At 46.2% G+C, this 15812-nt stretch overlaps 1 protein-coding gene across 3 annotated transcripts in view; it reads left to right on the top strand.

The window, feature by feature from the left end:
- Nucleotides 1-7098: 7098 nt before the first annotated feature.
- The window catches only part of DENND5A (DENN domain containing 5A), a 95970-nt gene continuing 87256 nt past the window's right edge, over nt 7099-15812 (top strand). For 2 of the 3 annotated variants that reach the window (XM_054025650.1, XM_054025649.1), the window contains exon 1: nt 7100-7344. In XM_054025650.1, coding sequence (XP_053881625.1) covers nt 7245-7344 — 100 coding nt within the window. In that variant the 5' untranslated portion in view covers nt 7100-7244. Of the gene's footprint in view, nt 7345-15812 lie in introns of all 3 variants that reach the window. The other variant, XM_054025651.1, reaches the window with a different exon arrangement.

Here is a 15812-nt window from a genome sequence, read left to right as displayed (position 1 = left end):
CCATACACACACAAACCAAAGAAATATTTCCATCAATAACTACTGAAATTTACAAACAGGCAAAGTAAGAAAAATGCTATTTGAAAATTTATCAGAGTTTGAGTTAAGGATATTAATTTTGATGTGCGATTTTGACAATTTGTGTTTTAATTATTATAAAGCTTTAACTTTTTGAATCGCAATGTCTACTGTAATTAAATAATGATTGTCTAACCCCCAACCCCATAATTTCCTGCAACTGTGAAAATGTAGAGTGGTATGACGCCTTGAGGTAAGACAAAAATGCAAGATAGCTGCTTATGTGGATGGGACAGAAATTCTCTCCTGAGAATTCTGCAAGAGGGTGATGCTATGTGTTGTTTATTCCCAACCCTGTTGGCGGAACTAAGAATTGTATACATTTTGTAAATAAACAAATTGCAGGGCATCACTGATTTCTGTTCCAAATAGGAAACTGACCTGAATTCTTCTACCACTCAGCAAAGCCACAACACTACATTAGATCTGAGACACAGATGTGGTGTTAAGCTTACACTGCTGCTACCTATGGGTATGTCTACACTATGAAATTAGGTCGATTTAATAGAAATCGATTTTTTAGAAATCGATTTGATACAGTCGATTGTGTGTGTCCCTACTAAGCGCATTAAGTCGGCAGTGTGCGTCCACAGTACCGAGGCTAGCGTCAACTTTCGGAGCGTTGCACTGTGGTAGCTATCCCACAGTTCCCGCAGTCTCTGCCGCCCACTGGAATTCTGGGTTGAGTTCCCAATGCCTGATGGGGCAAAAATATTGTCGCGGGTGGTTCTGGGTACATGTCGTCAGGCCCCCCTCCTTCCCTCCCTCTGTGAAAGCAACGGCAAAAAATTGTTTCTCGCCTTTTTTCCTGGGTTACCCGTGCAGACGACATACCACGGCAAGCATGGAGCCCGCTCAGCTCACTGTCACCGTATGTCTCCTGGGTGCTGCTGGCAGACGCGGTACTGCAGTGCTACACAGCAACATCCCCTTACCTTGCCTTGCAGATGGCAGATGGTGCAATATGACTGCTAGCTGTTGTTGTTGTCCTGTGGGTGCTCCTGGCCGACCTCGGTTAAGTTGGTCAAGGGTGCCTGGACAAAAATGGGAATAACTCCAGGTCATTCTCTTCTTTAAGTTTAGTCTAATGGAGATTCAGTCCTGCCTGGAATATCGGGGGGGAGGGATAGCTCAGTGGTTTGAGCATTGGCCTGCTCAACCCAGGGTTGTGAGTTCAATCCTTGAGGGGACCACTTAGGGATCTGGGGCAAAATCAGTACTTGGTCCTGCTAGTGAAGGCAGGGGGCTGGACTCAATGACTTTTCAAGGTCCCTTCCAGTTCTAGGGGATAGGATATCATGCCAGCTGGAGGCTTCTGCCTCAGGCTGCTCTCCCAGTCAGCAGCACCATGCAGTCACACCTACCCTTTGCTCCCATGGCTCATGAAGCCTGGACAGTAGTAAGGAGCAGTTCAACTATAGGCTGAGCAAATGCAGAATGGTGGTAGAATGTGCCTTTGGACATTTAAAAGCTCACTGGCACAGTTTACTGACTTGGTTAGACCTCAGTGAAACCAATATTCCCATCATTATTACTGCTTGCTGTGTGCTCCACAACATTTTTGAGAGTAAGGGGGAGATGTTTATGGTAGGGTGGGAGGTTGAGGCAAATCGCCTGGCCACTGATTACGCGCAGCCAGACACCAGGTCGGTTAGAAGAGCACAGCAAGGCGCACTGTGCATCAGAGAAGCTTTGAAAACCAGTTTCATGACTGGCCAGGGGACTACAGTGTGAAAGTTCTGTTTGTTTCTCTTTGATGAAAATCCGCTCCCTTGGTTCACTCTACTTCCCTCTAAGCCAACCGCCCTCCCCTCCCCGCTTTGATCTCCGCTTGCAGAGGCAATAAAGTCATTGTTTCAAATTCATGAATTCTTTATTAATTCGTCACACAAATGGGGGGATAACTGCCAAGGTAGCCTGGGAGGAGGGAAACACAGCGGTGGGGTAGTTGTAGGGGCACCCCTAGATTGGCATGCAGCTCATCATCGAAGCGGCATGTCTGGCGCTCTGACCCGGAGTGGCTGTTTGCCTCTCTGGTTCTTTGGTAGGCTTGCCTGAGCTCCTTAAGTTTCATGCGGCACTGCTGCGGGTCCCTGTTATAACCTCTGTCCTTCATGCCCTTGGAGATTTTTTTCAAATATTCCGGCATTTTGTCTTTTGGAATGGAGTTCGGATAGCACAGATTCGTCTCCCCATACAGCGATCAGATGCAGAACCTCCAGTTCGGTCCATGCTGGAGCTCATTCAAAAGTTCGCGGGGCTTTTTCTGTCTACCTGGCCAGTGCATCTGAGTTGAGAGTGCTGTCCAGAGTGGTCACAATGGAGGACTCTGGGATAGCTCCTGGAGGCCAATACCATCAAATTGCGTCCACACTACCCCCAAATTCGACCCAGCAGGGTCGATTTCAGTGCTAATCCCCTCGTCGGGGAGGAGTACAGAAATCGATTTTAAGAGCCCTTTAAGTCGACAAAAATGGCTTCGTCGTGTGGACAGGTGCAGGGTTAAATTGATCTAACACTGCTAAATTCGACCTAAACTCGTAGTGTAGACCAGGGCTATGTGTACCTATCCAATGGAGAAACAGGACTTCAGTTTCTGAAGGTGTTTGTTAATTTGGCATTTTTCATGAACGCAAGACTCAGACACAAACAAAACTAAAAATGATTTGTAAAGTTATAATTAACTTAGAATTGTGAAAAGTAAAAGATCTGTCTAATAAAGCACTAGTCAAAGCCATATGTGAATATTATTCCACATACAAGCTAGTTCCTCATCTATTACAGAGATGTTAGTAGTGACTCCATAGGTAAGTTACAATGAGATTTGCACTTAAGCAGGACTAAAATCCCTTTTCACACTTTAATGATTAAAAGTCTCCAAATTTGGCACAATAACTCTCAATAATTGAATTTTCTAGGTAATTTTTTTTAGCAAAATGTTTACTAACTTTTATATTTTATCATATTTACAACACTTTAAAATGCACCCTTTTTGAAAGCTGTTTCCTAACATTGCTTTGTGCTCCTTCAGCTAAACCACCACAATCCCACAAATTCCAAATTTGACCCACACGCATGTTCTGTTAATATCTCTGACAGGATTACAAACAACCCAAAGTTACACCAAGATTTACTGAGAGAATTGCTGTGTTCTATCAGCCACTTTCTTTTTCCAATGCTGTCAGCCTTCCTCTTTGGCTCACCAGTTATTCTCAACAGTCTAAGGGTGTCTTCACTGCACTCTTAACTTGGGTGCCTACTTGGATGCTGCCCCTAACCTTCCCCTGCCTCTCTCTCCACACAGAAATCCCTCTCACCCAAGTTTAGTAGTGCCTTCAACTTGGGCTAGCTGGCTCATCTAGGGCTGTTGGCTAAAACCCAAGAGGCTTTCACTAGAGCCAGTAAGCTGCCCCTTTGCAATGAAGACACAGGTTAAATTGCTCAAGTGAAAAAGAATAACAGAGCATCTTACCTTACTGCAGCACAAAGCACTATGGGATGTGCCACCAGAAGTCCTAATGATACAGCAGCTCAGGTAAGACTTAGCAATGTGGCTGCTTACACCTGGGCTAGGTTAACCTGGATGCCCAGATCCAGGTGCCTATCACTTCAGTTAACTCTGCAGTGAAGATATACCCTTATGTACCCCATTACCATAATACCATAATTTATTTATCCTCATAAAACTCTTGTGAGGTAGGAAAGGGCTATTATGCCTAGGGAGGTTGTGGAATCTGTGTCTTTGGAGCTTTTTAAGAGCAGACAAACATCTATCAGAGATGGTCTTCTAGATCAGTGTTTTTCAAACCGTGGGTTGTGACCCAGTACTGGGTGGCGGCATGTCAGGCATTGGGTCGCCTTGCTCTGGTCAGCAACGCCTACCTTTTCTGACATCGCGCTATGCCCTGGAAGCGGCTTCTAGACAGGGGGCCAGAGGGCTCTGCACGCTGCCCCCACCCCGAGCACCGGCTCCACATTCCCGGCCAATGGGAACTGGGGGGAGGGATGGCCTGTGGGTGAGAGTTGTGCAAAGCCGTTTGTGCACCTCCGCCTAGGAGCCAGACCTGTTGCTGGCCACTTCCGGGGCGCAGCGCGGTCCGTGGTGCCAGGACAGCAGGAAACCTGCCTCTGCACCTCGGCTATGTCACTGACCGGGAGCTGCCGGAGGTAAGTCTGTACCCCAACCACGTGCCCCAACCCTGAGCCCCCCCAACCCAGAACCCCTAATCTCCCATCCCCATCCCAGAGCCTGCATCCCCAGCCCAGAGCCCTGACCCCCCCCTCGTACCCCAACCACCTGCCCCAGCCCAGAGCCCTCTCCACACCCTGAACCTCTCATTACCGGCCCCACCCCGCAGCCCTCATCCCCGCACCCTAAAACCTCTGCCCCAGCCCTGAGCCCCTCCCACACTCCAAACCACTCATCCCCAGCTCTGTTGTGTCACAGGCATCAACAATTTTCTTTAACTGGGTCCCCAGAAAAAAAGTTTGAAAACCACAGTTCTAGATAATACTTAGTCCTGTCATGAGATCAGGGTACTGGACTAAATGACCTCTCGAGGTCCCTTCCAGTCTTATGATTATTTCCATTTTACAGCTAGGGAAGTGAGGCACAGAGAGACTAGGTGACTTGCCCAAGGTTACACAAAAAGTCTGCAGCAGAAAAGGTAATTGAATCCGAGTCCCACGCTTGTACTGTTATGAAAGAACCACACGTGCTTTGTCTCCACTTGGCTTTTACAATGGGATAGTTAACATGTGTTAGTTACAGCACTGTAAAAAAATAGCAGAAATAGCTCTTAGACTGGAGTCTCTGTGAGGAAAGATGTTTTTTACAAGCCAGGGAGCTAGTATAGGTCGACACTATACCACTGTCTGTGATCCACCTTGCCTAGTCTACCTCACGAGAAAAAACAGGAACATTTTACAGGTTTGAAGGGCAGAGAAAGGATTATAATGAGGGGTCTAAAGGAGTCTCAGGAAACTTGGAGGGTGTGTGGGGAGCAGTAGGGGGGTCTAGAGGTGACCTGATGAAATTAATAGGCAGCAGGTTTAAAACAAACAAAAGGAAATACTTCATATCATGCACAGTCCACCAGTGGAACTCATTGCCAGGGGATGTTGCGAAGGCCAACAAATATAACTGGGTTCAAAAAAGAACTAGGCAAGTTCATGGCATGTCGGTCCAGCAACAGCTAATAGCCAGGATGGGTAGGGATGCAACCCCATGCTCCCAGCATCCTTTAACCTCTGACTGCTGGAGGCTGGGACTGGAGGGCCGGGGATGGCTCACCAGCTAAGCAGTGGGGGTTGTCAACCCTCCAGGATTGGCCTGGAGTCTCCAGGACTTAAAGATCATGTCATGTGATGCAATCTCCAGGAAAAAGCAACAGAGGGTCCTGTGGCAACTTTAAGAGTAACAGATGTATTGGAGCATAAGCTTTCGTGGGTGAATGCCCACTTCGTCAGACGCATGTAATGGAAATTTCCAGAGGCAGGTATAAATATGCAGGCAAGAATCAGTATGGAGATAACGAGTTTAGTTCAATCAGGGAGGGTGAGGTCCTCTGCTAGCAGTTGAGGTGTGGACACCAAGGGAGGAGAAACTGCTTCTGTAGTTGGCTAGCCATTCACAGTCTTTGTTTAATCCTGAGCTGATGGTGTCAAATTTGCAAATGAACTGAAGCTCAGCAGTTTCTCTTTGGAGTCTGGTCCTGAAGTTTTTTTGCTGTAAGATGGCTAGGCTACCTTTACATCTGCTATTGTGTGGCCAGGGAGGTTGAAGTGTTCTCCTACAGGTTTTTGTATATTGCCATTCCTGATATCTGACTTGTGTCCATTTATCCTTTTACTTAGTGACTGTCCAGTTTGGCCAATGTGCATAGCAGAGGGGCATTGCTGGCACATGATGGCATATATAACATTGGTGGACGTGCAGGTGAATGAACTGGTGATGTTGTAGCTGATCTAGTTAGGTCCTGTGATGGTGTTGCTGGTGTAGATATGTGGGTAGAGTTGGCATTGAGGTTTGTTGCATGGATTGGTTCTTGAGTTAGAGTTGTTATGGTGCGGTGTGTGGTTGCTGGTGAGAATATGCTTAAGGTTGGTGGGTTGTTTGTGCGCGAGGACTGGCCTGCCTCCCAAGGTCTGTGAAAGCGAGGAATCGTTGTCCACGATGGGTTGTAGATCACTGATGATGCGTTAGAGAGGTAAGTCGGGGGTGTGGGGGGTGGAAGGCCATAAGTGCCGATGAAACCACTCCTGCTCTGGGTCTAAATGAGCCAAAGTAACTCCATCTTGTGAACTTTAACCAGCCTCAATGCTAACAGCCTAAAAGCAGAATATGTAACAGCTTTTTTAGCAGACAGCTGCAGTTTCGCTCAAGCTAGCAAAAGCAGTAGTGATAAGGAAGGGGGAGAGGTGGAGGGGGAAGTCTACTACGTATAGGCCTACAAGGCCAAAGATAAACATGTGGATGGGAACTTTTCTAACACACCACAGTGTAGTGCCTACGGTAACTGCTGTTGGGAAGGGAGGGGTAGAGTGGAAACAGAACAAAAGGCTTGTACACAAACAGCTTGGAATATAAAATGGGAAACTTGCTTGTATTTGTTGAGCTTCTGATTTGAGACATGCTGGTCTCCTGCGTGCCTTTTCGACATCTCGAATAAACTTGGTTTGCTTCTCCACTCTGGTGTGTCTATTGGTGCGACGCACACCGGGCAACGAACCCCCTGTTGCCTCCTCGGGCTCTCTGGCCCAGCAACACCTCCGATCCTTAATCTCCAGGAATACGTCCAACCAAAATTGGCAACCCTAGTAACAGGAAGGGAGAGGCCAAGGGGATGGGCGGGGCGAGGCCGGCGCGTGAGGCAGCAAGGGCGGGGCGGTGAGAGCTGTGCCCACTGCCCCGCCCAGCCTCCGACAGGCAGCAACATTACGTCATCCCATCCGCTCAGAGCGCACGCGCAGCATTGCGGTTTCTCTCTCTCCCCCCCCTCAGGAACAGCTGGGGGCCGTACCCACAATGCCGTGCGGCGCTGCCCGCTCCGCTCCGTTATGGAGGCAGCGGCAGCCGCCGCCGCAGCTGGAACAGCTGGAGCAGCTCCGGCGATGGCCGCCTTCCCCCGGGCGCGCTGAGCCCCCCGCACCCCTCGGGCTCCAGCATGAGCGGAGGCGGCTCGTCGGCACCCGGCCGCTTCGCCGACTACTTCGTGATCTGTGGGCTGGACACCGAGACCGGGCTGGAGCCGGACGAGCTCTCGGGTGAGGGGCGCTGGGGGCGGAGGGAGGCTGCCTTTGTCCCCAGCGGTGCGCAGCCCCTGCGGGAGGGGATGGGTTGCAATTGTCCCCGCTCCCCGGGAGAGGCGCCTTGCCGCGGGGTGTGTGTGTGTTGCTTGCAGTGGTTGTGGAGTGTGTTGCGGGTATTTGTGGTTGCCCTGCAGGATGCCTGGCTCCCGATAGGGATAAAGCGAGGGGCCGGGGTGCGCTGCGTTCGTGGACATGCCGGATCGGGGGCATACAGAGTCAATAAAAGGTCCCTGGAAGCTGCTTTGTTGTGGCAGCAACAGGGCGCCGTAAGACCCCGAGTTGCTGCTGCTGGTCCTAGCAGGGCCGCTGGTGGGGCTGAAATGCTCCGTCGCGTTCTCCTGGTGTGGGATGAAGGGTGGAGGAGGGACGGGTGCTGGCGGCAGCTCTGAACAGCTGGATGGGAGGGCCGGGCCGCACAGAAACGCCCATCGTGGCCCTTCTCCGGATTAACGGCCTTCTGGCCGCACTCACGTTTGGTGAGGTGTGTTTTATTTCAGGCGATGTAAGCAGTTTAGTAAAAACCCTTGAAAAGAGCTGGGCAGCGTAGGGGTATCTTTCCAAGAAGAAACAACAAATAAAGCCAGGAGGAGCTTTCAAACCTAATGGAAATGTTACAAGTATCAGTTATCATAACTAGGGTGCTAGTGTGTGGAGGAGTGCAGTAATTAGGCATGTTGGGATGGTGTACAGTATGTCCCAAACACATTCATAATGGTCAGTACCGTACAACTTAAGGTCACTATACAAGATCACTCTTCTGGTTTGGGGCCGGGACTTAACAGGTTCATTTAGGCATTGAAAATATTCCAGATAAGTACATCACTTTAAAAATTCTTCTGTACCTGGCTACACTTTTTGGAGCTTGTTATCTGTGCTTAAAACAAGGTTAATGCCCTTTTTAAAAGTAGGGTGTGTGTATTTGCATGTGTGGTGGTGTTATAACTCTGCTGTTGCTGCTTCCGTCAATTGATGTGAGATTCCTGGAGACTTTTAAAATAACTTTTTAAAATAAATTATTAATTTTTTTTAGAGTTAAAAATTATATGCTGCCTTTTAGAGTGAGATTATTAAATTATGTTCTGCATGTTTGTATTATCTTGAGTAACAACAAAAGTTAAGAACAATAAAAATATTAGACAATAGTTTTGTTATTTCTAAGATATCTTAAAGGAAATACACTACTGAATTCAGTTAGTTTATCTGTCTTAGAAGCTGTGTCATTCTTATCTGACACATGCATTTTTTTTCATTTTTGCTTCTGGTTAGGAGGTGTGTTTTACAAAATCATTCAATCCTCCTATGCTTATATTAAGTTTACAGGGCCAGATTCTGATATCTTATTCTCTGGTTTAGTAGTCCCATTGACTTCAGTTGGACTATTCACGGAGTAAGACCCTTTTCCCAGCCAAACACAGTATCAGAATCTGGCATAACGTCACTGAAGTCAGTGGAGTTATTCTGTATTTACACTCGTATAGCCGAGCTCAGAATCTGGCCCACAGTTTGGGTTTTCCTGCTTCCTTAAATGTGTCTCATAATGTGCCATGGACATTACTGTATTAGTAATATTGAATGGAAATTCTTGACTTTTTTTATGTTCACTGTAGAGTGAAATTTGTATAGAGGAGTACTCATTTTATTGACTAAATTTACATCATTTTGGTTATGACTGAAACTTTTTCTTATTAATCACGTAGGGCCAGATTCTTCCACCCTTACTCATGCAAAGTAGTAACTTACTGTATAATGAGTCCTTTTCAATTTCAACGGGAATAACTGTAAAGTAGGATATCAATCTGAATGAGTGAGTAAGGGTGGCACAATCTGGTACTTAAAAGTACATTATAAAATTTAGTTTTAAGGATATGAACAATTAAATGTATTCGGGGTAAAAAGTTTGAGAGACTCTAAAGGTATAATGCTGCTTTAATGATACCTAGGAGTGAGCAAGACTTGTATGCTGAAAACAGTTGATGCTTCCTGGTGTTATATTATTTTTTGCCTTGTGTTGAGTTCCAAAAATTGTTGCACAATAGTTCTTCCCTCTGTTGCATGTGAATAGCTCCTCCTCCTCCTCATAATAAATGTTACTTTGAGATAACCATCTAATATTTAGGAAACTGAAAGGTTGTTGTATGATATTACCTTAATTTTATGTCTGAATTTTAAATAATAAAGACTGGAGTATGCTGTTTTGTACGGCCTTTTCTTGCTAAAGGAAATTTGTGGAAATATAGGCCCCGATCCTCCCAACTGTTCCATGTGGGTGCCAGAGCTGCCTGTGTACAGTAATTTGAAAAATTGGGACCATATTTTGCTAGTGTGATATGCACTCTGTTTTAAAGAGATTCTGTATTCCTTAAGGAAAATATTAGGATTGGAGCACAGTGAAACAATTGAGAGGAAGAAACATTTGCTATAACTTCACTGCATATAATTTAACTGGAGTTTCAGTACAGTTGGATGAGTTTAGTGTAAGAAACTAGTATTAGTCATGCATGATAGTGTTGGCAGATGTTGCTTTTTAAATCTTAAGTAGACTACAGTATATGAACAAACTAACCTAAGATCCTGATCCAAAGCCCATTGAAGTCAATGGAAATGGCTCTTAAATGTTTTGTGCTTCCTGGAAGATTCCTTTATTTGAATGAAAGGAGCATTGTGTAGCTTTTCCGCTTACTTCTGTATTTAAAAAAATCCATTCTGTATTCTTGAACTGCTGAAACAATTTGCTTAATAAGTGGCCATTGTTGGAACCGAGGCATTGGCACTACAGTTGCTGTGTGCGGTAGTGGGGGAAGCAGGATTCTTAAAATAAAGCAAAGCTAAACACAAACGATCCCTTGATTGGAGCACACTGAGATTCTCTTCAGGGCTTTTCTATATCAGGTCTGCCTTGAGCAAAGCCCCAAAATGATGTCATAGTAACTTAAACTTGCTACAGGAAATTGACAATGGCTGCCAGAAGCCCTAGGGATGCTGTAAACAGATTTTATTATAGCCAAGCTAATGAAATCTTATTCTTCCGGTGTTTTACAGTAATATTGATCATATAGCATTTTGTTGGAGTTTTGTAAATAAACTACAAACTCATGAACAGTTTGATTTTCTTTCGGATTATTTTTGCTTAAAAGGTGGCTTCTGTTTCCGCTTTCTTCTATCTACATAAAAAGTTTACTAAATGGCATACTCCCAATATTTTACAAAACTCCATGATTGGCATTTGCACTCAGAGTGGTTTAAGGATAATATATTCTCTACCTCCAAGTTACTTTTTTTGGTCCAGAAATTTATACAGCATGGTTATTTGGACTTCAGTGAAGTAATGAAAACTGTTCTTGCTGGATGTCTTGGTGACAAGCAGCTAGAAAGTTTTTACTTGCTAGTAGTTGATAGAGTCATACTGTCATATCTTAAAAACTCTCCCCAAGGGTGGCAGGAGTGGGGGACAAGTGAGGGAGTGAGATGTTTCCATGGGTTCTATAGAACCCCCAGAAGACAGTGGTAGACTTTTTGTAGTTTAGCAAGCAGGGCTGGCTCCAGGGTTTTTGCCGCCCCAAGCGGTGCCAAAAAAAAAAAAAAAAAAAGCTTTGATTGCGATCTGCAGCGGCAATTCGGCGGGAGGTTCTTCGCTCCGAACCGTCCGCTGAATTGCCGCTGACTAGCTGGACGTGCCGCCCCTCTCTGGAGTGGCCGCCCCAAGCACCTGCTTGGCAAGCTGGTGCCTGGAGCCGGCCCTGTTGGCAAGTCTGCATTACACTTCATTATTTCATTTAAGTAAAAATGTTTGTATCTATTATTACTAAGGGCTAGTCTACACTGGCAACGTTAAAGCGCTGCCATGGCAGCACTTTTACATGGCTTGTGTACAGGGCCGTCCCTAAGCTATTCTGGGGCCCTATGCAGCCCCCCCCCCCCGCATGGGAGGAGGGCCCAGGCCTCCTCGGGGATTAGGAGACGGCCCCAGGCCTCTGTGGGGGGTGGGACTGGCTTGGGAGGCAGGGAGGAATCTCCCACACACACAATCTCCAGCAGTGTGGCGGGGGCTGGGTTGCTGCACTTCCCACCACCAGGGAATGCAGGCCTAGCCCTACTGCAGTCCTCAGGGGTGAGAAGAGGCAGGGCTGGGGCGGTGAAGGGGCGGAGCAGGGCCGGAGCTTTGGGGAAGGGATGGAGTGGGGGCGGGGCAGGGGCAGTGCAGGGGCCATGGGGAAGAGGCGGGGCAGGGTGCCCCACATTTCCTGGTGCCCTACGCAGCTGCATACTTTGCATATGGGTAAGGATGGCCCTATTTGTGTAGTCAGGGCAGACCGCTGGGAGAGAGCTCTTAAAAATCTCCAAAAGGGCTGAAGCTACCAGTGCTGGTGCACTGTCTACACTGGTGCTTTACAGCGTTGAAATTTGCTGCGCTCGGGGGCGGGGTGTGTGTGTATTCACAGTGCGAGTGTAGACAAGCCCTAAGACAAATCTATATGTATAGTGTAACTTATTGTTGCAGCAGTATGGATAGGATTTAGGTCTCATGTCTGCATCTTGGAAACATAATGAGAAGTGTGTAGTGCCTTTTATTTTTCAATCAGGGCTATAAATGGGTTTTTCAAAAATAGTCTGGAAAACTGGGGCAAAAAGCCTAACTTCATCATAAAATTATTTAGTTTATGTGGCAATAGTGTATTTTACATTCTTTTACACTAAATATGTGTATTTTTGTTCTAATTCCTAACTCAGTTTTATTAACAAAAGCCTCTGGATAGCATTTGTTTACTATGTAGTTAAAAACAAAGAATGAATCAGTTTATTGTGTTGCTTAGGTGCAAGCTGAGTTGGGAAAATAAGAAACTCCCCACTATATAATGTGAAATTGCAGTTTCACAAATCTGATAATCAGTTTATAATCCAAAATAATCTCTCACTCACAGAATTTGAGGGTACTTGAAAATAACTTCCATCTCATAGTAACAAATAGGTAATGAATGTTTTTTTCAAATTACAGTGTACAGTGGGGAAATGCTTAAAGGAATGCAAATGTCTAAAATTAACTTGTGCTGTGAAGTAAAGATCCTGATGATTTTACAATAGACCAATCAAAAACAATAGTTGCTCTTTACTATGGTCTGGTTAAACATTTAAACTGATGGCATATCTCAGGGATTGATCATGATAGTATTTAAATATTGCTCTGACCATATCACCCTCCTCTTTTAATCCTTCACCTGGGCTCCCCATTTTCCACAGTATCAAATTCAAGCTTCTTGTCCTCACCTTCAATGACTTTTAGCAATTCTGCCCCTCTCTACTTTATTTCCCCTTGTCTTACAGGGTCTGATCCGCAAATCACTGAAGTCAATGGACTCTGGATGGAGGTCCATATTGTGTTATCCCTTTGCTCTGTCAAACAAGCCAGGCTTGAACATCTGCTTTCGGCTTTCTCTGCTAACACTTCTGTACTTTCTTCCATGTTGCCCCCTTATATGTGAAATACCCTCCCTGAATGGATGTGTAAGACCTCCTTCCAGAGCCTCCTCAAGACCCAGTTCTGCTGTGACACCTGCAAGAAATCATCTAACCAAGGATGGCTAGATTGTGCAGCAGTGAGGGATAGTTGACTATTGATTTTGGGTTAGGAAAAAACAACCTCAACTTTCAGATGTATTGGAACCATCAAGTTGAGCAATAAATAACCTATGTGGTTTGACCTTATTTTTGTTACCCTTTTCTTCTCCCTTCTCCACACTCATTTGTATCTTGTTTATAATTGGAGTGTAATTTGTGTAGGACAAGGACTGTGCCCACTCAGGTGTTTGTACAGCACCTAGCACAATGAGTCCTGGATACTGATTAGGGCACCTGGGCCCTTACCATAGGTAATAAATGCTTTAATAGTATTGATGCATGAAATCATCAAGGAAAATAACTAGAATTGGAACAAGCAAAATGACTTACGAATTATGCAAGCTCAATTGCTATCCTATCCTGTGTGACACTGTATGTGTTAGCAAGGTAATGTGAAAATATTGGTATAAACTTATCCTAGTAAAACTCCATTGACTTCAGTGTAGCTACACCTGAATGAGTTTGGCCTACTGCAGGGGTCGGCACCCTATGGCACGCGAGCCGATTCTGAGTGGCACGCTGCTGCCCACTGAGAGGAGGAGGGGTGGAGGGGCTGGAAAGCGCCACGCTGGGGGAAGAAGTGGGGGAGGAGGGAAACTTGGCTGCGGCAGGACCAAGCTTCTGCTTCCTTCCCCTGCAGGGGAGAGTGGTGGTGGGGGGTCCTGGCCCTCTGCCCCACTCAGCCGCCCACCGCTCTCCCCTGTGGGGGCAGGAGGCAGAAGCTTGGTCCTGCAGCAGCCAAGCTTCCCTCCTCCCCCGCTTCTTCCCACAGCTTGGTGCATTCTGGCCCCTCTGCCCCTCCTCCTCCTCCCTCTCCCTGCCCGCAATGGCCCTTGCGAGAGGGAGGGGGAAGAGCGGCAGCGTGCACACAGCTCCGTAGAGCAGGCAGAGAGAGGTAGGGACGGGCCTGGGGGAAGGGGGTGGAACAGGGCATATCCCTTCCAGCCCCCTGCCATGAGCTGCTCAGGGTAGGGGGCTGGGAACACCCCCAAAAGCTGATCACCCCAGCCTTCTGCCCTGCACCTCCACACACCCCCAGCTGTCTGCCCTGAACCCCCCCCAGCCAGCCTTTTGCCCTTCACCTCCACACACCCCAGCCCTCTGCCCTGACCTCCCCCCAACACCCAGCCCTCTGCCCTGCACCTCCACACCCCCCCAGCCCTCTGCCCTGACCTCGAGTCCCCCCCACCACCCAGCCTTCTTCCCTGCACCTCCACACACCACCCAGCCCTCTGCCCTGAACCTCCACACACACCCCAGCCCTCTGCCTTGACCTCGAGTTGCCCTGCTCAGCCCACTGCAGGTCTAGGTGAACAGAACCCCAGGCTGGAAGCGGGTTGAGCAGGCTGGTGGCGTAAGATCAGCATTTTAATTTAATTTTAAATGAAGCTTCTTAAACATTTTGAAAACCTTGTTTACTTTACATACAACAATAGTTTAGTTATAAAATATAGACTTATAGAGAGAGACCTTCTAAAAAACGTTAACATGTATTACCGGCACGCGAAACCTTAAATTAAAGAGAATAAATGAAGACTCGGCACACCACTTCTGAAAGGTTGCCTACCCCTGGCCTACTGTTTCTAGAGCCGGAAGTGTTTCTCTTGAGCAATAATGTAGCAATATTGTTTTCCCCTCTGTCTCTTTCCCTTTACATTTGGAGGCTCTATTCCCGGCTCCTTCAGTCTTCCAATACACCTATACTTTTTATTGTTTCTCAGCATTAAGTTTAGAATAGATGATGATCTTCAAATAGTCCCTGGTTTTAGGGTTTTTTTTTCCCCCACAGACCTTCCCTTTTCCATTTAAGAGCTTTTTAAGTATTATTCAGATAAACTGAAGTGCTTGAAGAACTTGTTTTTGTGTCATATAGGTCAAGTGATAAATTGCTCATTGTATTAGAGCATCAGAAATATAATTTTCCTTCTCTTTGGTAGCTAATAGAATAATACTCTTGCCAGCAATTGTTCGAATGATGTTGGGCATGACTTTTACACACTAGGAAACTGTTGTAGCCTTTACCTTATTAAAAGTGTATGAGTAAGGTTTTCTTTTCGTTTTAATTCTTTAACTAGAAAGTCTGAGGAGGAAGACATTGTAATGCTTATCTTTGATTAATGCTTTCCCTCTTAACTACTGATATTTTCCTTTTGTTTTGTATTTTCTTCCTTTGTGGATGAAGGATGATCTTTTGATTAAGATACAGGATTGGGAGTCAGATCTGAGATCTCTTCCTGTAATAGACTTCTGCAGCACACTGTTTACATTTACTCATTGAATAAATAAATGTTTCTTTATCTGTAAGGAGGGGCTAATATGTATCCTTTTTGGCAAAGATGAATGTGTTGGTGGGAGGTGCTGGCTTGAGTTCCCTGGAGATTGAAGTAGTGTTGCCTTTTTTTGGGAATAACAGCAGTGCAGGCTTCCCACACTGCCCTGACAGTGTGCCTCTATCCTGACACGAGGGATTAATTTTAAAGATGAAAGGGTATTTAGGTCTCCTTGGCCTTGCTAACAAAGGTGCTGATTCTGTTATGGGGGCCTGTCTAGTAGGATTTGAACTGAGGCTACCCACTGATTTCACACAGGCCACTCACTCTGAACAGGTATCAGATGATAACTTTAAGCTGCATTTGAACTGGCACCTGTGGAAAGCTCTAGGTCCCATTAGCAGTTTCTCTTCCTCCCCCCAATCTTCCTTTCCCCAAGAAGCCTGAGTTGCTTTCTGTGTTTTAGAGTGCCAAAGAGATCTTTTGTCTCATTGGGAACTGAGGCAGACGTGCTGTGGTAGCTGATATGTACAATAAAGA

The sequence above is a fragment of the Malaclemys terrapin genome, chromosome 4, assembly GCF_027887155.1.
Source record: "Malaclemys terrapin pileata isolate rMalTer1 chromosome 4, rMalTer1.hap1, whole genome shotgun sequence".
Lineage (NCBI taxonomy): Eukaryota > Metazoa > Chordata > Testudines > Emydidae > Malaclemys > Malaclemys terrapin.
The sequence above is the reverse complement of the archived record's forward strand: the minus strand, read 5'-3'. Positions and strand labels throughout refer to the sequence as shown.